General features: G+C 41.8%; 1 protein-coding gene across 2 annotated transcripts; it reads left to right on the top strand.

The window, feature by feature from the left end:
• The first annotated feature begins 4,737 nt into the window (after positions 1–4,737).
• Positions 4,738–23,386, top strand: LOC116939474 (melanoma inhibitory activity protein 2-like). 2 transcript variants are annotated; one of them, XM_032947888.2, is made up of 27 exons: positions 4,738–4,950; positions 5,602–5,735; positions 5,827–5,913; positions 6,026–7,262; positions 8,086–8,243; positions 8,661–8,792; positions 8,930–8,951; positions 9,054–9,142; positions 9,452–9,529; positions 10,772–10,882; positions 16,365–16,436; positions 16,563–16,667; positions 16,873–16,995; positions 17,186–17,279; positions 17,408–17,463; positions 17,885–17,975; positions 18,410–18,548; positions 18,903–19,004; positions 19,110–19,170; positions 19,282–19,317; positions 19,559–19,626; positions 19,801–19,910; positions 20,317–20,421; positions 20,971–21,048; positions 21,538–21,614; positions 22,013–22,529; positions 22,764–23,386. In XM_032947888.2, exons 1-27 carry the CDS (start codon positions 4,809–4,811, stop codon positions 22,838–22,840), a joined length of 4,101 nt encoding a protein of 1,366 aa, XP_032803779.1. In that variant the 5' UTR covers positions 4,738–4,808; the 3' UTR covers positions 22,841–23,386. The 2 variants fall into 2 exon arrangements, with proteins under 2 accessions (XP_032803779.1, XP_032803778.1); XM_032947887.1 differs by having other exon boundaries at positions 4,739–4,950; positions 6,026–7,295.
• Positions 23,387–23,503: the final 117 nt, after the last annotated feature.

Below are 23,503 nucleotides of genomic sequence, written 5' to 3'. Positions count from 1 at the left end.
GGGCACAACCAGAGAAAGATGCAAACAAAAATTAAAAACAAATTGTGCCGGTGTAAATGTAAGATAAAAAACGGATGAATCAATGTACTGGGCACTACCCTCAGGCCATCTTTAAATATATTTAAAACATTTTGGACAAAGCGCCGCCTATGTTTATCTCCCCTATCCCATGCCTCCACATTTGAGAGAACATTCTCAGGGGAGCAAACACCTCTGCTCCCCAAATACATGATGGAGACCACATCATCAGAGGGGTACAGTTCAGTACCTTGATGTCTACTGGTACTGGCGTCCAAGAGCTCAAGGGGTACCTTATGATTGTGCTGCCTTTGAATTAAGTTTCTGAATGATCTTGGGAATCGGAAGGACTGGGAGACTCCCGAAATCCTGTGCCTCATCATCCACCATGAAGGTTTGGGGGGGGGGGGGGGTCATGGTCAACTCGGGCTTGCAAATTGCGAGCAGGAAGGGTAAAAGTTTGTGAAAGACAAGTGGGAAATGCACAAGTGGGCATGATCACTGCATAGTGGTTGGAATAAGTAAGGCGCATGCATTTCAGAAGACATGCATTGCATCAAACTGCATCTTTCCCAATGCCAATATATGATTCTGTGTCAATGGCTTCTATAATACGTGCTGGCTGCTCATTAAATAATGTGTTAACCTCAGGGAATCGAGGCCATTTTATCCCATTCTCACCCAGGGTGTGACCCCTAAACTCAGAGGTTCCAGCTCGGTGCTCTGAAATCAACCCTTGCTGAGATATATACCCAGCTGTGGGGGTATCGAGACGGATCTTACGTCGATTTTTAATCACCACGCTTCTAACTTCTTCCATCTGTAGTAGCATTCCATTCCTCTCACGTTCGTTGTCACGCATCGTCTACTTGATTCGCTTTCACATTATTTTGTTGGGCAAAAGAACAAGGGAATTTGCATCTATGCGAATACATGTCGTGCAAAAAGCTTTAAGATATATATTATGGGCACGGTAACACTTCTCGAGGCTAGAATTCTGGGCTAGCCAGAACTTTAAAACAAGATACCAACACATGTACAAACCATTGCGCATATGCAAAAAGTACATCAGTATGGAATGCTTAGGGATTCAAATACTGTAAATACAAAATAACTAAAACCCTAATCGGACCACAATTTACCCGCTAGTTAAGTTACATGCAGAAGCCTTCGTTTTTACCTGCACTCGCAATTTTAAAGCTAGATACTACTTGCCTGTTAACATTTTTTTTACATCTTTACTGAGGAATGCTGTTGTCTTGAGTTTTCCGGAGGGCCCTGTGCCAACTCACAATAGGGGCGAAGTTTCTATGTGTAATGGCAATTAAGTTATTTGCAAGTAATGTTCCAGGATCTCCAGTACCATTCTGTTATTTTAGTTATGGGAGGAAACCTAGGGGAAGCCCATGTAGAACAGGGGGAGAGCATACAAACTCCACATAGAAAAGCACTAGAATCTGGACTCAAACCTAGGCACAGTAGTTATTGCTGAGTGCCACTGCACTCATCCACGTGCTTTGCAAGGGCTCTAAAAAAATGTACATTTTAAAATGCCAAAATAAAAACCTTGGGTTTAATAATAAGTCTTCTGCGTCAGCTTCAGTGTTGATGTCTCAGATTAATGTATGAAACTACATTTGTAGTACAATTTTTTTAAATATGCATACTAAACTAGCATATTTTTTGCTGCTTGATATATGCCATTCTAAACTGCAAATATATTCACTTGTTGAGTCTTAATTAAGCGTGTTATGCACTATGTAGATGCAATTTAAGCAGAGTACCGTAATTATGCATCATTTATTTGCAGTAATTCGCTCATCCCGCATAATGGAGGCCCGCCTTTCAATCATAAATTGGCTGTCTCATCAATTTCCAGTGCAAACTACTTTGTTACTAATCATTGCTTATTTTATATCAATACACTCTAACCATATTCTCTGAGTCATTGCTTATTTTACGCCAATACCCTCTACTGCGTTAATAAGTATGTAACAACGCACCTACCAACAAGACTTTTTTTGAATTTATGAACATTCATCAAATTGCGTGTCAAAGATTATTACGGTACTATTATTATTTACGGTGTTACTCTCAATGCCGCTACATTCACCGCCGTTAATAGTGTAGTGGGTATAAATTAACGAAGAACTTCTGGTGAGGCAACACGATATTTATTGGCTTTTCCTACAAGGTCCCTAACACAAAGGGGTATATCAGCCCCTTTATCCAATATCTGGGGAGGTATGGCCTCCGGGCTACACGGGCCCTATCACTGGGAACTCCTTTAACGTTCGTCCTCCGGCTGGGGCCCTCGGGGAGGCTATGCTGACCCAACTGTACCCGGTCCGTGGGCCCTGACCGCTGGCCTCACTGAGCTCCGGCCCTTAGAAGGACAACGGAGCTTGAAGTCCAGGGGTCCAGCTTCAGCCCAGGTCTTCGTTCTTCAGCTTGGAGATGACCCAGACCCTTGAGAGGTCCTGCTTATAAACTGGTTCGTGGCTTGCTCCGCCCTAGCCACGCCTCCCTTCCAGAACTTTCTGTAAGGTGACATCATCCCCCCGGTCCCCCTGCCGGGGTCCCGGGGAATGTGTCCCAGGATCCGTTTCCTGGGGATTGTCGTTGGCCCCTTTTAGGCCATGGTCATTAGCCCTGGATTGATAGCGCTTCCGCCCCCTATTGACGAGAAGGGGGAGCTACCTGCCCACAGAGTGGTGAGTGCCGATTACCCCTACAATAGCAACATGTTATCGAGATCGAAACACCACATGTGTGAATGTACATAATTGTTAATATCGTATTATCATTACTTTTTCATCATATTGATTGATTTGTAACGTATTCTTTGGGTCTTTCGGTAAAGTCACGTGTTTGTCTGCTGGCAGTCACTCTTGAAAACGAGCCATAAATCCTGAAGGCTTATTTACTCGGATAATGTACTTCTGAACATCCGAACAATGGGAATATTTTTTTCGTTCAGAATGTGCTTATATTGGAGAAATCCTATCAATTATGAAGCCCTTTTTTACAGATGAGGCACGTGACCCGATTTTCACCTTTAAAATGACCCCAAGATGTTGGTGTCTTGACATTCGCCAGAAACGGTGCTAAGTGACCCCAGGGAAAGATGTCCGTTCACGCCAGGGAGTCGGCAAAACCAAAATAACAAGATGAGACATCTTTGTTCGAATTCGATTTAAACACTCAATATTTCAAGAGCCGCAATGCTTGCGGAATGGGAGAGACGGTCCTTAATAAATAAGGTCATGAAGCGGTCTTTAAAAGATACGCCTGCGAATTCGCAGCCGCAGTATTTTCTGACCCCTGGTCCACCACCGAAGCTCAACAAAGAGGGAGCGATAATAGAGCGTTTTTTTTCGGTTACATCGCGTAAATATAAACGTGTCGTTAAACCCGCCACCACCCGACTGATAATTAGTGATGTTTGTCAAGTAAACAAAACGTGCCAATTCGGATGTCACCTTCCAGAAAGTTCTGGAAGGGAGGCGTGGCCAGGGCGGAGCAAGCCACGAACCAGTATATAAGCCGGACCTCTCAAGGGTCTTGGTCAGTCATCTCCAAGCTGAAGAACAAAGATCTGGGATGAAGCTGCGACCCTGGACCCCAATCTCCGTTGTCCTTCTAAGGGCCGGAGCTCAGTGAGGCCAGCGGTCAGGGCCCACGGACCGGGTACGGTCGGGTCAGCATAGCCTCCCCTAGGGCTCCAGCCGGAGGACGAAGGTTAAAGGAGATCCCCCTGAGATAGGGCCCGTCTAGTCCAGAGGCCATACCTCCCCAGATATTGGGTAAAGGGGCCGATATACCCCTTTGTGTTAGGGACCTTGTAGGAAAAGCCAATAAATATCGTGTTGCCTCACCAGGAGAGTAAACCCACAGCATTTACACTACTCGAATTGTACTCGAATTGTGGCCCTATAACCACTGACTAATATCGAATTGGACTCCCAATTGTTTGTGTATTGACGCTCCCAACACACCAGCGTGCTGTACGAGTAACGAATTGGCATGCTTTTGTTTACGTGGCAAAACAATTACTAATTGGCAGTGTCGGGTGGTGGCGGGTTTAACAACACACTTTTATATTCTTAGACTTTACCGAAAGAGCTAAGAATATGAATTACTGCAGTCACGAAAGCTTTAAATCAAAATTTAACACACTTTTATTAACGCGATCTAACCCAAAAACCCTCTAATGGACAATATTGGTCGCGAAAGCCTCCTACGGCTCCTCGACTCCTACTACTACTGCGTGTTAGAGATGGAGCCATGCCTCCTGCAGAGGGCGACGCGAGACCAGGCGGCGCGGGGGTGACGTCACGCGGAACCCTTCGTCCCGGCGACGTCACTCGAAAGCGGCCGTTCCGGTGACGTCACGTAAAGCCTCCGTGAAGATGACGTCACACAGAGCGCCCGTAAGGGTGACGTCACGTAAAGCCTCCGTGCCGATGACGTTCACTGGAGCGTCCGTTTCGGAGACGTCACGTAAAGCCTCAGTACCGATGACGTCACACAGAGCGCACGTTTTGGTGACGTCACGTAAAGCCTCCGTCCCGGTGACGTTCACTGGAGCATCCGTTTCGGAGACGTCACGTAAAGCCTCAGTACCGATGACGTCACTCACAGAGCCGCCGTTGCGGTGACCTCACGTAAAGGCTCTCCGTCTCGATGGCGTTAACACGGAGCGTTTACGTCGCGATGACGTCACGCGCACGGCCAGTTTCAGATATCGTCACGCGGAGCGATTCCGTCCCAATGACGTCACGCACGTGATGGCGAGCCGGCTGCTTACCCGCACGGGCCTCATCCTCCTCCTGCCGCTGCTGCTGCCGCTGCTCTCCCCGTGCCAGAGCTCGGCCGTGGACCGCGAGCCGCTCTCCGACCAGAAGATATGCGCCGACACGGAGTGCCGGGGTCAGTGCGGCGCTGGCAGCCCCGCGCGGCTCGCTCTGCCGTGCTGTGTTGATGGCGATGGTTATAGGGGCACACACTGGCTATAGGGGCACACACTGGCTATAGGGGCACACATTGGCTATAGGGGCACACATTGGCTATAGGGGCACACATTGGCTATAGGGGCACACACTGGCAGCACTGGCTACATGGTCTGACACTAAAAGCGCTGGCTATAAGGTCAGACACTGGCTATAGGGCTACATACTTGCAACACTGGCTCTAAGTTCAGAGGCTGGTTGCCCTGGTTATAGGGTCACACGAGGGTCAGGATTATACACTGACTATAGAGTCAGACACTGGTGGCACTGGATATCGGGTCACAGACTGGCAGTACTGGCTTTAGAGTCAAACACTGGCTATAGGGTGACATACTGGCAGCACTAACAGCTGTAGGATCACACCGGTAGCACTGTCTGTAGGGTCAAACACTGAAAGCAATGACTTGTGTTTAACACGGGAATGGAGAATGTATCCTGTTGGCTAAGTATTATATACCCATTGCTTTAGAACAAACAAACAGATGGGTTAGTGTGAAATGCAGATGTGTATACAATACGTATATGATTGGTTGCCACATTTGACCGTGATGTGTTCTTTTCTCATTGCCAGATGTGATGTACCATGTGAAGGCTATACGTGACTATGAGGCTCAAGACTGCCGATTTGTGTCCTTTTCAAAGGATGATGATGTCTATGTTTATTACCGGCTGGCAGGACAGCGGGAGGACCTATGGCTGGGAATGGTAGGTAATAGTTTTATGATGTAAAGCCATTACAAAAAAAACATACATCTAATTTTGGTCTAACTCAAGACTTTGTTTTTTTCCTCTGTAGGTTGGCAATAAATTGGGATATTTTCCTAAAGATGTTGTCGAAGTCCAAAATAACTATTCTACAACTGAAGTTACGCTTCCAACTATGGTAATATTTTACATTAAAATAATAAACATTAAATTTAAATTACTGCATTACTGCATTTTGGAAGGGTTCTCGTAAAAAAATATAAATGTTATTTTCTGTTTTATATTTACAGGACACCGATTTTTCTTGTTCCAAAGAAGATGTTATTTCTGAATCAGCCGAATACCCTGATACCAAAACTCCAAATCTTAATGAGGATTCACTGGCCATTGATTTGAAAGATGACAGTGAGCACACACCACGTGACATTCAAATAGCATCACCAAAGGAGGAGAGCAATGATCAAACGGGATCTGATTTTTCAAATTATAAAGAGAAAGACCTGACATCTTCAAACAATGGTGGTGAACATTTGAGTGTACCCCTTGATAAGAATTCTACAACTTACAATGACACAAGCAATCGTCACAATGAACGTGGAGATTCAAAAGTGGCAGCCCACACTGAAGTTGAGGGTGGAGAAAGTGAGGATATTGTTGTACGATACAAAAATAGCATTATGCCAGACATCAAACACCCCATCGATGCTGAAGATGGGCATGACTTTGTTTTGGAAAAAGAAAAACCATTACCAAGAGAAGGTGATACTGTGAAAGTCGTGATAGAAAAGAATAACTTGGAAATACAGGATGACTCAGAAGTAATGGAAAACAATCAAGAGGGAGTAACTACCAAGAAGCACATTACATATGAACAAGTCATGGGGTCTGATTTACCAATAAATTATAATTTGATAGAGACTGAAAACAAAGATGCTGAAGAGGAACGATCACATGGCACAACAACAGGGAATGAGATTGAAACTGAAAACAATGATTTGGAAAATACTGATAATGTTTACAAGCAACATGACTCGCATGTGTCATCAACATTAGAAAGTGAGAATGACATTGAAGGGCCCTCATTTTATGTAAATTCATTATTGACTACGTTAAACCTTTCATCGCCTCATTATATGGAACAGAACAGAGACCTTGCTATTCTCAAGACTTACTTAAGAGAAGAGATACTGTCTGAACTCACGGAGATATTCGGAGAGGAAGGTGTGATCGCTTTAGAAACCAGCCTGTGGAGGATGGACGAGGAGCTTCAGCACATGGAGAATGCACTGGGCCATGATGTGCAGCGCGATGAGCTGTTGGACTCAGTTGTCAATGAGTTCAGGCCTCATATTCTGTGGTGGTTTAGAAAAGTGGTGGATGCACGTACGCGTCAAATCCCGTTAAATCCCGAAGAAGATATTCACAAAGACAACTTTACTTTTTTCAGTGATGTACAGGAGATCATGTCCAGCCTAAGACAAAAATACTCAAAAGATGTTATAGAACCAGAGAATTTGCATCATGAAGGTAAAAGTCCAAGCAGACCTACACCCAGTGCAGGTTGTATGCACGCGTTATATTTGTTGACTTTTATTCTATGTAGAAAGAGTAATGTAATATATTTACAGGAGGATTATGAAATTGGCTTAAAAAAAGTTTTTTCCAAAACTGGCCCCTAAAACAGTGCAGTTATTGTATAACATTTAGTAATAATGTTCCCTAAATCTTAAAAAATACGTTTGAACTTTTTTTTTAGATTAGCATCTAATATTCTTTTACTGGTCATTTAACATTCATAGTGATCCATGCATTGTGTTTTTTGTCAAGGTAAATGTGTTTAATGGTCATGTTTATTGACTGAATTAAGTAACGTTTATTATCAGTAGGTTCGTGTATAAACAATATGCATATTCTTGGGTCTTTCGGTAAAGTCACGTAGATAGGTTCAAAGAAAATAACAAAAAAACTACGACGTTTCGATCGCAACACAAGCAATCGTTATTTGGAGAAAAAATAGCGGGAAAGCTGCTGAGGCAGGATGTTTTAAAGGTTTGAAATGGGTGTGGCCCAAGGGTCATAAGCGAAGTGGGCGGGGCTTGTGATGTTAAAGTGAGAAATTTGCATGTCAATGTAAGATCGGAGAGCTACCTCCACGACGACGAAGCTGAGGAGGTGGCCATTGTATTGTGAGAGATTAGCATGTCAATTTTCTTTGAACCTATCTACGTGACTTTACCGAAAGACCCAAGAATATGAATTCCTACAGTCACGAAAGCTTTAAGTCAAGATTTAAACAATATACATTATAAAATGGCCAATATTGACATTTTATATTTCATTTCATCTGTAGGAGTGAAATTTTTGACAAAAGATGTGAAGAAGACAGGTTGCCAAAAGTCTGGTGTTGCTGCTGCTGCTTATGTTCCAGAGATGATTCAAAAGTTTGACAGCTTTATTTTAAAAATTACTGCTGCTCTACACCCAGCTCTCCAACCATTCGTCATGGCTGTAAGTAAAACAGAGGTCATAGTTGTCTTGAGATGCATTCGAATTTAAATAATGCACATAATATATGCATATTATTCCACATTAAAGTATATGTTTTTACTATCGAATTATTTTGAAATCTTACTTTATACAAAGTAATTGTAAGTTCGTATAGAGCGGGTCCCATCGTTTTGATGAAGTGCTTTCCCCATAACATCTGACATTTGTTTAAAGAGCCTGATGAATCCCAGAATTGTCTTGCTTAGATAACTGCAACTGGGTAATATTGATCTTGAAAGGCAGTAGGCCAGTGAACGAAAACATATGTTTATCCATATGTGAAGGAACAGAATGGAGTTCTGCTTATATTAGAATTTTATTTTACTGGAGAAGTTATAGTTAATTCGCTGATTAATATAAATGCCTTATGTGTTCCAGATTACATCCTGGAAACCTGAACTGTCACAATCCATTGTGAACTACTTTGGGCTTCCTTTGGATGTGTCTGTCTTGCTGCTACTTTTTGCTTTCATCCTTTGCATGGTATTCTTCTGCAGGATTTGTCTTGTCGTAAGTGTAACATTAGCACCCCCAACATATCACACGTGAAAATAAGTACATCTTTCAGGATTGTATATCTGTCGGCCATAGGTTCACAGTTTTACAAAACACTGACCTTGTTCCTGTGTGTGTTTTTTTCTGTTCAGGTACGAAACAGAAGTTATCTTAGTAAGTACGCTAGTGCTATAATGTGTACATCAATCTTTCCACGACATTTTATTGAAAGGATATGGTGATTTATTTTATTTACTTTTTGTATTTCTCATCCAGAAAGAGAAGCAGCACTTGTTGTCCAAGTAAAAAATATCGTCAATGAAAAAAACATGCTCATATGTCAGGTTGTGGACACTAAAGTGAAGGTATTTCTTACGCTTATCTTTGAGAGAGACATAGCAGCATGTACAATTATTTGAATACTGTTATTGCAAAATTGGATGGCTTGTAATTTTTTATATCACTCTACAATTTCATTGCACAAGATTTATCATTTTATAATCGTGTATATATCAAAAAAGTTATCCTTTTTTGAACACAGAACATTGTTAATGGATTGCAAATTCTTCACACTTGGAATTAGTTAACGTCTGTTTATGCATTACCTACGAATGCTACATCAATGCCCATATAGAGATAGTGTTATTGGCTAAATACATGTATTTGTCTTGTAGTTGGTGGAGGTGGAGACAACAATGGAGGAAACTAAGGGAAAGCTTGAGAACAGCAATGACGACAGTGTCGCTCTTAAGGTTGGTAAATCAAATAAGCTTAAATTTGTATTTAAAACTTTTGTGACTGCAGGAATTCATATTCTTTGGTTCTTTCGGTAAAGTCACGTAGATAGAAAACAACAAAATAAAAAACCAAAAACTCACGACGTTTCGATCGCAACACAAGTGGTCGTCATCAGGCGGAGAGAAAAGGGGGGGCAAGCCTCCAACTGCAACTGTTTATAACGGCTTGAAATGGGCGTAGCCCAAGTGTCAGAAGAAGTGGGGACAAGTGCTGCAGGGCAGCATGAATGGACGAGCTAGTGCTGAGCAGCGAGCGGCGCAGTCCAGGTGTGTTAGCAGCATGGGCGGGGCAGCCAATGCTAATGCAGGAGAAGACAAAGGGGGAGAGAGAAGGGGGCAGAGCTAGGGGGAGAGAGAGGGGGTAGAGATGGGGGGCATTACACCTTGCTCCACACATCCACACTGCTGATGGTGGAGGTTGACAAGAAATTACAAATCGAGTCATGACCGAAAGTGCTTGATGACATCTTTCCAATGATTGCTGAGTTTATAACCATCTTCTCAGTTGAAATTGTGTCTGTGTCTATATATGTTGATAGCTTCATGAACAAATCTTTGTTGATAGCCAGTAGGCTTACAAAGTACCATCGTTTTAGAGAAATCAATGTCGTGTAAGCCAGCTGCATTAAAATAATAATCAGCTACGGCAGAAGTATTGGTCCGACCGTGTTTCAAATCTGCCTTATGTTCACGAACACGGTCCGAGACATGTCGCTTAGTTTCCCCAATGTAACTGCTGCCGCAGATACAGCTTAGTTTGTAGACACCGGGATATTGCATGTCAGGAATCTTGTCCTTCACAGATGGGATCAGATCACAAATTGTATGTACTGTGTTAAATTGGACCTGGATGTTGTGTTTGTTCATTATTTTGGAAATATTTTTGGTTACCCCTGCTATGTATGGCAAGGTGATGGTTTCGATTGGATCTTCAGATGGTTCCTTCCTCACGGTTGGGGTGATGGCTTATTTTGTGTGGTTACATGTACATGGGTGGTGATACAAAACTACTATTTTACCCGACTGGCATGAGCAGGTCAATTGCAGCTGCAGCAGTTCCATGCCAGCGGAGCAAAGAGGCATGTATCCATCTCTATCTGGCGCTGCCTGGGGTGACAAGGCCAGTTAGCTGGATGCTTCCATTTGTGATACAATTTGAACCTCTAAGCCTCATATTTTTTTGTAAATTTTTTTTAGGCCGTCTGTAGAAGAATAGAACAAGAACTGCTCCAACTAGCACAAGCTAGTGAGGCTCTTATGGAAGACCTTGCAGCAGTAAGACAAGAAGGAGCATATCATAAGGAAAAGGTGAGTTCACAGGGCATCAGCACTGGATTACAGGAAGATGAAGAGGAACATTGATTATATTGTAATTTGAATTGGAATGGTCTTTTCAATTCTTGTGACCAAGGGAAAGACCTAAGGCCAGATGGTGGGATACTTTTAGAGCAGATTTTTGAGGTTGCATGTCTTCTGTTTACTAGTTGTTGGATCTGGTAGAGGGTAGAAAACATTGGGGAGGGGTGGTGGCATTATTGGCTTTAGCCTTGATGTTTTCTTGATCGGGTTTGCAAACTAAACAAAATTATACACTTTAAAGAATAGATTCCTTACAGCATATGAACCTTATGGCGGGACCCCGGTGTCCCGAATAAACGGAAGTCAAAATCGTAATTAAATTTTAAAAAATGTTAACAACTCCGTCCCACTCCAAAGACAAAGCTTCCCCGTATATAGCCTTAACAGATCACTACTAACACCACTAACACCACCAACACCACCACTAACAACAATCCCACCACTAACACCACCACCACTAACAACGACACCACTAACAACGCCACCACCAATAACAACCCCACCACTAATAACCCCACCACCACTAATAACCCCACCACCACTAACAACCCCACCACCACTAACAACCCCACCACCACTAACAAACCCCACCATCACTAACAAACCCCACCACCACTAATACCACCACCATTTATACACAGCTCGGATGCACTCCTCTCAGCTGCTCCCCACACGCGATGCTTCTGCTGCTCTCTCCGGACCTCTCTACCGCCGCCTGGACAACACGATGGCGGCGGCGGCGGCGTGTGTAGCAGCGTGTGACTTGTTTTTGTGAGTTGTTTTTCGTGAGTGTAAACTGTGTGAGAATATGTGAAAATGTGAGTGAGAATGAGCTGTGTGTGAGCTGAGTGTGTGTGAGTGAGCCGTGTGTGTGAGTGAGCCGTGTGAGGGTGAGCCGTGTGAGAGTGGCCGTGACGAGAGGGACTTCTGCGTTCGTGTGTGATGGTGTGGTGATGTGCACTCTGTGTGTGTGAGATGGTGTGGTGATGTGCACTCTGTGTGTGTGTGTGATAGTGTGGTGGTGTGCACTCTGTATGTGTGTGATGGTGTGGTGATGTGCACTCTGTGTGTGTGAGATGGTTTGGTGATGTGCACTCGTGTGTGTGTGTGTGTGATGGTGTGGTGATGTGCGCTCGTGTGTGTGTGTGATAGTGTGGTGATGTGCGCTCGTGTGTGTGATGGTGTGGTGATGTGCGCTCGTGTGTGTACCTGGCGCAGCCTGAGTGAGTAAGGCCTGGTTGATCGTGCACCTGGTGCGGCCTGGGTGGGGCCTGGTTGGTCGTGCACATGACACTGCCTGAGTGAGGCCTAGCTGATCATGCACCTGGCGCAGCCTGAGTGAGGCCTAACTAGATAGTGCGCCTGGCGCAGCCTGAGTGAGGCCTAGCTAATAGTGCACCTGGAGCAGCGTGAGTGAGGCCTAGTTAATCATGCACCTGGCGCAGCCTGAGTGAGGCCTAGGTAATACTGCACATGACACAGCCTGAGTGAGGCTGAGTAAATCGTGCACTTGGCGTAGCCTGAGTGAGGCCTGGCTGATCGTGCACCTGGCGCAGCCTGAGTGAGGCCTAGTTAATCGTACACCTGGCGCAGCCTGAGTGAGGCCTAGTTAATAGTGCACGTGGCACAGCCTGAGTGAGGCCTAGCTGATCGTGCACCTGGCGCAGCCTAAGTGAGGCCTAGGTAGTACTGCACATGACAGCCTGAGTGAGGCCGAGTAAATCGTGCACCTGGCACAGCCTGAGTGAGGCCTGGTTAATCGTCCACCTGGCGCAGCCTGAATGAGGCCTAATTAATAGTGCACGTGGCGCCGCCTGAGTGTGTCAGCAGCATGGGCGGGGCAGCCACGGCTAATGCAGGAGAAGACAGGGGGAGAGAGGGAGGGTAGAGATGGGGGGCATTGCACCTTACTCCACACATCCACACTGCTGATCGTGGAGGTTGACAAGAAATTACAAATCAAGTCATGACCGAAAGTGCTTGATGACATCTTTCCAATGATTGCTGAGTTTGTAACCATCTTCTCAGTTGAAATTGTGTGTGTGTCTATATATGTGGATGGCTTCATGAACATATCTTTGTTGATAGCCAGTAGGCTTACAAAGTAGCATCGTTTTAGAGAAATCAATTTCGTGTAAGCCAGCTCCTCACAATTTCACACCGACTGGTGTTCTGGGTAATAACCTTAGTGATCACTCCTTCATTTTTGGGGTGAGATCATCAGCCAGACCCAAAGCCCCCCCTAAATTGGTTGAGAAGTACTCTGAGACACTTCAGCACTCAGGCATTTACTAATGATATGCTTCACTCGGATATTGACAAGGTCTGTGATATCCCCAACCTGACTACGGCTTGGGAGACCTTCAGGTATACGTTTCTCCAAATTCTTAACTAACATGCTCCGTTGGTTAGATTTAAAACTAAAGGCAACCGCCCACCATGGTTTGATCCTTTGATTACAAAGCTCATGAAAACTAGGGACAAGGCTTGGGCATGTGCTCAGAAAAGTAATTTGGTCAATAACTGGCTAGAATACAGGATTTTAAGGAATAGATGTGCCAAAAAAATACAGCATGCAAAAAATTGCCTTCTTTTCCTCCACTCTCCTGGAATCACATGGAAATGCCAGGATTTTCTGGAAAACAATCAAATGTATCGAAAAGGCATCCAAAACAGACAATCTGCCCATTGAGCTTAACCGAGATGGGGAATATTTTTCAGATCCTAAAAAAATAGTTGACAATTTTAACCTTCATTTTTCTGAAGCTGGTAATCTTTGTGATAATGTGTTGGGAGTCACCCCTGCTCATGCAAATTCCTACACCCCTGTCCAAACATTAAACAAATTTAGTTTCCAGCCAATCCACGAAAGTAATGTTCTGAAACAACTGTCCTACCTCAAAGGGTCCTCCTCTACTGGAGCAGATAGTATTCCCGTCTTTGCTCTACTAACTGTTGGTCACCTAATATACAAACCCATAGCCCATATTTTCAACCTGTCCATCAAAGCAGCACCAGTTCCTCTAGAATGGAAGCATTCCTATGTCCGTCCACTTCACAAAGGGGGCCCTAAAGATGATCCAAATAACTACCGACCTATCTCAATTTTGTCCCCGTTGATTAAAATTTTTGAAAAATTATTGACCTTCCAAATTAGCAGTTTCCTGTCCACCAACAATCTACTACATCTAAAACAATCTGGGTTCCGGAAAAAATACAGCACCACATCTGCTGCATTAGACTGAATCACATTTACAGTAGCCTTGATAATAAGCAGTACTGTGCCTGTCTTTTTCTAGACCTGTCCAAAGCTTTTGATACAGTAGACCACAACACCCTGCTTAGTAAACTAAGTTGCCTCGGTTTTTCCGAAAACGCAGTAAAATGGTTACAAAATTACCTCTTTTCTCGCACCCAAACTGTATTCACAGATGTTTGGAGGTCAAACAGTGTTAAGATAACAAAAGGGGTTCCACAGGGTTCCATCCTCGGCCTCCTTTTGTTCTATCTTTATGTCAATGACTTGGGCACTGACCTGGATCATTCCAGGGTAAATCTTTTTGCAAATGACACGATACTGATTACTCCTGGCCGCTGTCCGGATGGCGTGATTGATAAGCTACAGGGTGATTTCAACAAACTAGAACATCAGCTAGTTGCTCTTAAACTAGTCCTGAATACATCACAAACCAAGGTGCTATGCTTCTCACCAGGACTAAAGCAGGAAGTTATTTTTCCCCAATTACATTCCTTAAATAATGATCAAATAGAGCAAGTCAAGATCTATAAGTATCTTGGGGTCATCCTGGATTCAAAACTGAATTTTGAAGATTACATTGATTATATTGGTAAAAAAAACAAAAATCAAAATTGGTTTTCTGTATCGACACAAGCACTGCCTCCCCCCAATGTTCCGTTTGGAATTTATAAAAGCTACCATACTGCCTCTACTTGACTACTGTGACATCGTGTATAAATCAGCCCCAAGTACTGTACTGAAGAAGCTTGATTCCATCTATCACTCGGCCTTAAAATTTACATTGAACTGCCCATATAGGACTCACCACTGTGATCTCTACATTGGGTCAAACTTAACATCTCTTAATGTTCGACGGCTTGTGCACGATGTACTTACAAAAAAATCCGCAGACTACCTGCTGGATCTCCTTTCAGTTTCAAAGAGCAAATTTGACCTCAGGTCTTCGCTCATTTACCAGCTTCACATTCCCTATTGCCGTACAAAACTGGAGGAAGGGCCTTTGCTATTGATGCCCCCAGAGTCTGGAATGCTATTGCCAATAAACTGCAACTTGAATCACTACCAATGAGATCTCTCAAAACTGCTCTAGAGGAGTTGTACACCCCTAGCTGCCACTGCTATTCATTGGCGTAAAATACAATAAAATGTTTCGCTCCGGATGACGCTGCAAAGTATTATCTGTATTTTGATTTAGCGTGTTGATCTTAAAGGTGCATTGAAAAATGTGATACTCCGACTGATGCGTCTTGTTGTGGAGTAACTCATGCAGCCAGCTATGGCTCTACGATTTGGTGTTACATGTTATTTATGTAGTTTATTGTAAAAATTCGGTCACAGTCCCTATGATCACTGTTACGTTGCAATTATGGCTTTATTTTTTGGCGATTTCGAAAAGTTTTTTGGTTTGGACATGTTTGTTTTGTTGTAGTACGGTGTTCGACTGATAGCCTTAATCTAAGTTTTCTTGTGGCTGTTGTTGTTTGATTTGCATCCCACTGGGATTTTTTGCACACAGCGTTGGTGTACGGTGCTTTTTTCATCAATATTTTGCTGGTTTTTTTCATGGATTTTCTGTTTGCAAAGTCACATAGTCACTTTAAGATGTTTTCTTGTTCGTGTTTTTGTTTGTTGTGGTTGCACCCGATTCAAGAGCCAATGGCTCACAGGGCTATACCAAAATAAATAAACTGAAACTGAACCGCACATATAAACGCCGCGTCCCACCTGGCGCGGATCATTCTGTTGTCATGTCGCCCAATCTCAGCTGTAGTCATAAACAAAACTTTGAAAGTTTGATTAGTGCATCGTGTATAGCTGGTCGAGAGGAAATAGATTGCCGTGTCGTTCGCCTACAACAGACATAAAATGACGTTGCAGCGCAGTGTATGTGAGAGCAGGGGGCTTATGGGACCCCAGGGTCTCGCCATAAGGTTCCTATGACCATGACTAAATTATTTTTAATATTAAGCCATGATATCATGTACAGACTGAATCACAGACTAGTATTAGTGCACATTTTACAACAAAAAATACTTGGCTGCATAGCAATTACACAGCCTTACCATGCATGTCAAATTTGACTAACTGGAATTTTTTTTATTTGACTTGCTGTGTTGAGTTTAGTTATTTGAATGTATCATTGCTTAATAATACTTTATAATGTGTGTTCAGTTGTATGAGATGAAGCATAACATGGAGATGCTGGAGACCACTAAGGCATTGCTGGAGGCTCAAATGAAGCAGGTAGGGCATGTCATACACGAGTCTGTTTTACTAGAATAATGCAAAGGACATATAAAGTCTCACACTTTCCTTTGTACAGGAACGGGTTTTTTTTTATTGATGGATGGCATTTGATTACCCGAACAGCTCATGCCAAAGGTGGACGCAAGCCATGCTGCTGAAAATAAGTTACAGACTGAACTCCAGGCTATGCAGAGGACACATCAACAGCTCAGGGACAGTACTGAGCAGGTATACACATAATACTACGTCGGTTTATTACGGTTATGCTATATATCTCTGTGGGTGTACCACATCATGGATATCATGCCAGAGTTAGGTATCGATATAAACACTGTTCCAGCAAGGTTGGAAGTTCAATGTTGATTTTACGTGAGGTGGTCATTGCTACAAGCTACTTTTGAGCGTTCTCTTTGGCTTGTTTCTTTGATGGCAGACTGACAGAGAAACAGAAAACTGTCGGGTGCAGTCTTCTGAGCTGCAAGAACAATTGGAGCAGAAAAGACAGTATAAGGAGGAGATGATGGCAACACTGGCTTGCAAGGAAGAGGAAATGGAGGTATGGGCAATAATCCTTCATAAATACTTTTACATTAAGAAATCATTTTTTGTATGAATGAACTGTACAAATACGAAGATTTGTTAAAACATTTGGAATTCATAATATTATTGTGTATTTAAGACGATGATTATGATGCTGCACAGATTCGGGGTGATTAATTATACTTTACTATCTGGTGTGCTTGCAGGTGATGGCAAACTTCCTGAATGAGATAAGGCAGTTCACTTTGCCTTCTGAACAAGGGGGAGAGCGGAGACTGGTTGAGAATGGAGAACTAAGTGGTTGGACTATTGACGTTAAATATTTAATTTTGTTGCAAAACACCTGTAAAGGCTTTGAAACCAATGTTCTTCCCGTTTTGGTTTAAAACATTGATACACATTGTCGTTCTATTTGTTTTATTTTTTAGACTCCCATAGTCATGTACAAAAGCTAAAGCTGCGTGATCTACTGGATGTGGAAAAGGTATTTTGGATATTTAAGATGATTAAAATCTCTTGATGAATAAAGCAAAGACGTTGCAGTCACATTTAGCTGTGTAATAATTCGCACTCCTCATGATTTGATTAATTATGTGATGGAGTTTTGATTTAAATAATAAATGTAGCACCTCTAATGGATGCATACAAATCTAAAATGATTTCTTATGCACTATTCAATGCATGTATCATTCAATTATTTTAAAATTTAAAAAAAATGTAATGAATACATCTCCACATGCCTATTCACACTGTACTTATATAAAATGCATACATTATTAAAATACTACCAGGCCATAATTATTACAAATATTTTACATGAAATACATTGTTGCATGATGTTATATTGTACGTTTATATATTTTTAAAGATGTATTCATAATTTGGTATGAAAATATATGTTGCAGCTCCAAGCAACCCTTGAAGTCACCGAAGAGGAAATAGCAGACTTAAAAACTAGATACTCTAATCAACTTGAAGAAAATAACAAATTGCAAGGTGGAGTGATTTGTATTAAATTGTCTCAACTTTACTTTGTACATGTGTACAGCCCTTTATCAATCCACTCCTGGATGAAATCCGTTCCACATCACGTGGGTTATGGAGGTTGCTTCACCAAACTTCTCCACACTTGTCCCTGCACTTACTGTATTATAAAGTGATAAAACACATAATTGTGGATTTGCCTTCGAGCAAATTCACGAACAGCACAGCCTCTAATTACAGTTGTTGAGCATCCAAATGAATGTCACATATGCCGTGGAGAGACTTTGCAAACACAGCCCATCTCTGTGCTGTCACCAGTGCAATTTTCACATCAGCTCAGAGATGGATCTTGATTATCATAAGTGGGGTAGGAAAATGTTGACTTTGGGATGGCATAACAATATATAGTGCTAAATATTGATGTTCAACACATTTTTCACCCACAGGTGTGATTCAAGAGCGTGAGAAGAAAAACACAGAATTGTTCTCGGAGAGCAGTCATTTGAAAAATGAACTGGACTTCTGCAGGAAGAAGCTAGAAATTGTGAAAGAAATGTATCAGGAAAAGGAAAGCACTCTGCAGAAGTAAGCATAACATGATAATGCATATAGATTTTAAATGTCGCTTAAACCTCTATATTTGTATAATTTTTATCACAAAATCGATCCTTGTGAAGTTTTAAAGGTTTTTGTTGTGAACAGTATCTAAAAACAATGTGAATATTTATTTTTCACTTAAGTAATGCCTGGTTCTCTATAAGTATATATTGTAAGCTTATGCAATTAGTTTATTTGCTGGCTCAAACATATTTATGTGGATTGGTCAATTTTTGTCCAGTTTCTCAAAACTATTTTTGACTTGAATTTGCAAATTCCAATATATTCTGGTGCAGTTGTGGGCTGACTGTTTATGGTCGCCGCATCTGATCTTGCCAACAGGAAACTCTTTGTTGAGCAACAGGCACGCGATCTATCGGAGACTTCTCCAGAACATATGAACGAGAGGGCCCAGCAGGCCATGGAGGAAGCCAGCACTAACAAGTAGGGCTGACATATACCCCTATCTTACATGTCTCATTTCTGTACTTTTGCTTTCCAGTGACGTAAAATTCAATGATTCCACGTTGTGATCATTTTTTTCCAAAGGAAACAAGTTCAGACGCTCCGTGAGGAGCTAGAGAAGGTTGAGTGTGGATTCCGGGAACAGGTATGCACATGAAGTGTTTTAATTTGAACACTGTCTTGATATAATTGAAATCATTTTAAGATCCTTGTTGTTTTCTCCATGGTGCTGAAATTCATGTTTTTTAATGCACAGATGGCTGAGTTTGAAAAGAAAGCTTATGAAAACTGGGTAGGTTTTTTTATCTATTGTTGTTGCCAACTTGGGTACATAAATGTTATCACTGCTACAACTTTTTATTTCTGTCATAAAAATAATGAAATTAATATTATGAAAAATGTTAATGCAAATTGTTACCTTCATGGAAAATAGGTAATGAATGGATAATAGAAACCACTAAGTCTCTGTATTCGCAAGGGGAGTGGTGAATCATTTTAATTTGCTAACATACAATGCATGCTTATTTTTGTAGCTGAAAACTCGGTCCGTAGAGAGGGATTTGAAGGCATCCAGGCAGGAGGTGGCCAATCTCAAGCAGAGGTAATTGAAACCATTCACATCCTGATGAGTGCTTGTCATATCACTTTTTTGCAACGTATCACATGCAGATATAATGGCTGTCATACAGCGTTAATCCCTAGCATTCGGTTTCTTAGATAATCTCTTTGCATATGTGTGAGCTAATATAGTTTCTGCCTATCTGTATCTTTAAAGGATGGTGGAACTGGAATATAATATGGATTTGGCAGAAGCTCAGGAGATGCCACCACAGAACCACGGAGTTCCGCGCAGCTCGTCCACGCCGCAGGGGTTGGCAGTCGGGGGTGCGTCTGTCTGCTACGATCCTGTTTATTTTGCATTTTATTTACACTTGTGGTGATTTCAAGGCAGGCAGCCCTCTAGCATCGGGGGTGTGGGGTGGGTAGCTGGAGGGGGCTGCCTAAGGCTAAACAAAACTCTTGTAATTCAAGTAAGCGATGGTCATCGCAGCCTTTGCTCCTATACATAGGGGGGTAAATGCGAGAGTAGAAGGCACAATAGACAAAAGCAGATCGTATAGAGCCATTCTCTTTAACTTGCCTGTATCATACCCCTCCAACCCTCTGCATTTTTGCATGCCTCCTGTTTTAACATGGCCACGCTATTGGGTTGTTCTATGGTATTATTTACCAAACTGATAAGCACAAAAGAGTATCAAAAGCGGCTCTGTGCTTCTGTTGGGCCGTGCAGGGTCTTCGCTCGTGGGAACTCCGTTCACAGTGTCCCCTGTGAGCGTCCCTCCGTCGCCGCCACGCCTGACGGACGAACCTCGCCGCGCCCCCTCCGCCCCGCTGGGTGAGGCTGCCTGTCTGGGCAAGTGCCAGCGTCCTGTTATTGCAGCCGCTAAATAGATGACATTGCAATGTTTGTGGTTTAATTTTTGTATTGAAAAAAAGGTATAAAAATACGTGTATTTTTATTGACACCTCTGGTCATCCTTATTATAGAGCCAGTATCGTGACGATCATGGCTTTATAATAAAACAAAATTACAGTTGGCCGTGACCGAATCTTCTTGTCAGATATTGGAAACTTAGCAGGGTTGATCCTTGATGGTGCTGGAATGGGTGACCATCACCACGCATAAAGGTGTGTTAGGCTGCTGCAGGTAAATGTCAGCAAAATGCAGTGTAGCAATATTCGTTGGTGTGTGTATTATACTTCAACGTTTATGCTTTCTGAACCCTCATGAACATGCACGGATGAGCATGGTGAAGTATTGTCAAATAACCGGGAGGCCCTCATCCAGCAGTGAAACTTACAAAGGGCTTTATTTGTGCATTATATGTTCATGTTGATATTGTTTTCAAAGAAGTATTTAACATACAGCATGCATCGTTTACAGTGTACAGAGGTTTACCTGGCTATGGACCTGAGAGGACTCCATTGAACTATGACAAACGATTTCCATCCCCTCACCCAGGTAATCACAGCTTATTGTGCAGAGGAGTTATTTAAAAAAAAAAACAATACTGTTTGACTGAAGTTAACCTGACCGTTTATGGGATGAATTGGCACATTCTTTAATTGGATAATATTTTTTATATTCTTGGTTCTTTCGGTAAAGTCACGTAGAAGGGAAACAATAAAATACTAAAAATATAAAACAATAAAATTGTTTAATAAAAATATATAAAATTGTTTTATATATTTTTATTATTTTATTGTTTCCCTTCTACGTGACTTTACCGAAAGAACCAAGAATATGAATCCCCGCAGTCACGAAAGCTTTAAATCAAAATTTAATATTTTTTACTTTAAATTTGCACTTTGGCTAAATGTAGTCGTGTTATATTGAGGTTAATGTGTATTGCACTTGCTGCTGCATTATCTGTTTAATGTCATCCCTTAGTTTTATTTCATAGATATTCATTGAGACAGGCTTGTTTCTAAGTGTGAGTTTTCCTCCTAGGTTATGAACCTGCAAATGAATTGCCAGAATCTGAATCAAATAACTATCATTCAATCAATGATGGAAATGATTCTCTGGTAAGTTTTTAAGTATTTTTATTGTAATGGCAGTAGTTTTTGAAAAGTGTTTTTATCACAGTAGCTGAGCACATGCCCAAAATGGGCAGCAACTGCAGTCTGAGAAACGTGTATATTAAAAAAAAAATTGCAATGCAATCTTCATATTTACATTTAAATTGCATTGCATTATTATTTAGTGATGATGATGTCATCATCAGGTCTGGAATTAATGTGTAAATTATACGAAATTAGTTTTTATTTGATAATTTAATGCATGAAAGCAATTAAACGTGGTTATTTGGTTCTTTTAGTAGATAGTTGCAGCTAGAATGCCATAACAGTTTTCTAGTTTACAATGTCATGCAAAATATGAAATTAAAATGGTGATAAAACCATTTTGATGACTGGTTTTTCAGGACAAAGTCACAAATGATGAGGTTGATGGAAAAGAAGTTCCTGAAGTCTTATCGTCTCGCACTTCACCTTTGCTTCGCTGGGGGCTTCCTCCAAGAGACTACTACAACCATGGACCAGGCCAGGGTCAACATTTTGAACTTGGCCTTCATAGGCCACAGTTTCCTCCCCCAGATGCACTGCAGTCTAGAGAAGCACACCATTATTACCGACCTCAACCGATGTTTCACCCCTTCGCCCCTCATCTGGCACGGGTACCACCAAGAGATTTTCCTCCTCATGCGGAGATGTATCCCTCACTTCCACCGTTGATGAATCCTATGGCAGGGCCACCTCCACCAAGAGGGCCTTACAACATGATGCCACTTCGACACTTTGGCCCACCACCATTCTTCAGCTCCGGTCCACCTGTTAGACTTTATGGACCACCACCTCCTAGAGGACCTTATGGGCTTCCAACATACCTGGAACCACCACAGAGTGGGCAAATTCCCCCTGGCCTGCACCCTCCTGATGAAGGCAAGTAAAATGCAGCAAAAGCATTATTACTTTACATGATTCATATGGTCTATATTTTCTCTGTTTATATCTATTACTATAATTTACATAATGTACACAGTTACAGATCTTATTAATCTTATTTGATAACTTTAAATGAATGCTATTTACTATATCATCAAAGTTAGTACAAGTGTCAAATGTTTTTGTCAAGGTTTTATTTTAATGTCCTATGTCTGTTTTCGTTCTTGACAGTTGGAATATCATCAGTTCGAGATGATGAAAATATTCATCCAGTCTCGTCAGCAGGGAGCGATTCCAGCAGACCTTAATGATTTGGGCTCTTGCCCATGCTTATGTACAGTACAGTATTATGCTCTTTTCCTGATGTCGAAATTCCTGCTGTTACATGTTGCATAGATCAATAAAAATCAGGAACTTTCCGTTGTTGGAATATTTTAATCCCTTGTTTAATAAGATTTATTTGTGCTTATTCAATGTGTTGGTTATAGTGTCTAATGGTTTTTGTATTTGTTAGTTTTGTAATTAATGCTTAATTGATAATGCAGTCAATTATTAGCAGGAATGGTCAATTACAAGCCTGTCAAAATGTGCATTCCAGTCGTTTTACTGCTTCAAAACTTGGTTAACGTCAATTACTTTAATCTGTTAATTGAATTACATAATTTTACTAAATAATAACTGACCCGTGTGTGGCTTAGATTTTCCTGAGGTTGATGTACTGAGTACAGCTTTGGCGCTGATTTTCATTTGAGTGTTTCTGCTCAGGCATCTATGCCTTAATACTCTTGCTGTTATTGGAATGTTTTAAACAGTACATTTGTTAAATAAAGCGATTCTCTTTTTGCCAGTGTAAACAGTGCCCGTTCATGCTCATGTACAGATTGTATACAATATTGTATTGTCCTAAAAGTTTAACTATGAGCCAAGTATAATGGCACACTCCTTACATTTGTGCTTTGGAGGCAAGGTTT

Source organism: Petromyzon marinus, chromosome 6 (genome assembly GCF_048934315.1).
Source record: "Petromyzon marinus isolate PM22_M1 ecotype Great Lakes invasive population chromosome 6, UKy_Petmar_22M1.pri1.0, whole genome shotgun sequence".
In the NCBI taxonomy this organism is placed as follows: domain Eukaryota; kingdom Metazoa; phylum Chordata; class Hyperoartia; order Petromyzontiformes; family Petromyzontidae; genus Petromyzon; species Petromyzon marinus.
Note: the sequence above shows the minus strand (reverse complement) of the source record. Positions and strands in the feature narration are given on the sequence as shown.

What these genes read in the sequence shown, in the direction of transcription:
- LOC116939474 (XM_032947887.1), top strand. Translation starts at nt 4,809, where the DNA reads ATGGCGAGCCGGCTGCTTACCCGCACGGGCCTCATCCTCCTCCTGCCG. An exon ending in TCAGGGACAGTACTGAGCAG is followed by an intron (nt 16,668 to 16,872) that starts GTATACACATAA and finishes CTTTGATGGCAG; the next exon opens with ACTGACAGAGAAACAGAAAA. An exon ending in TGAGAATGGAGAACTAAGTG is followed by an intron (nt 17,280 to 17,407) that starts GTTGGACTATTG and finishes TTTATTTTTTAG; the next exon opens with ACTCCCATAGTCATGTACAA.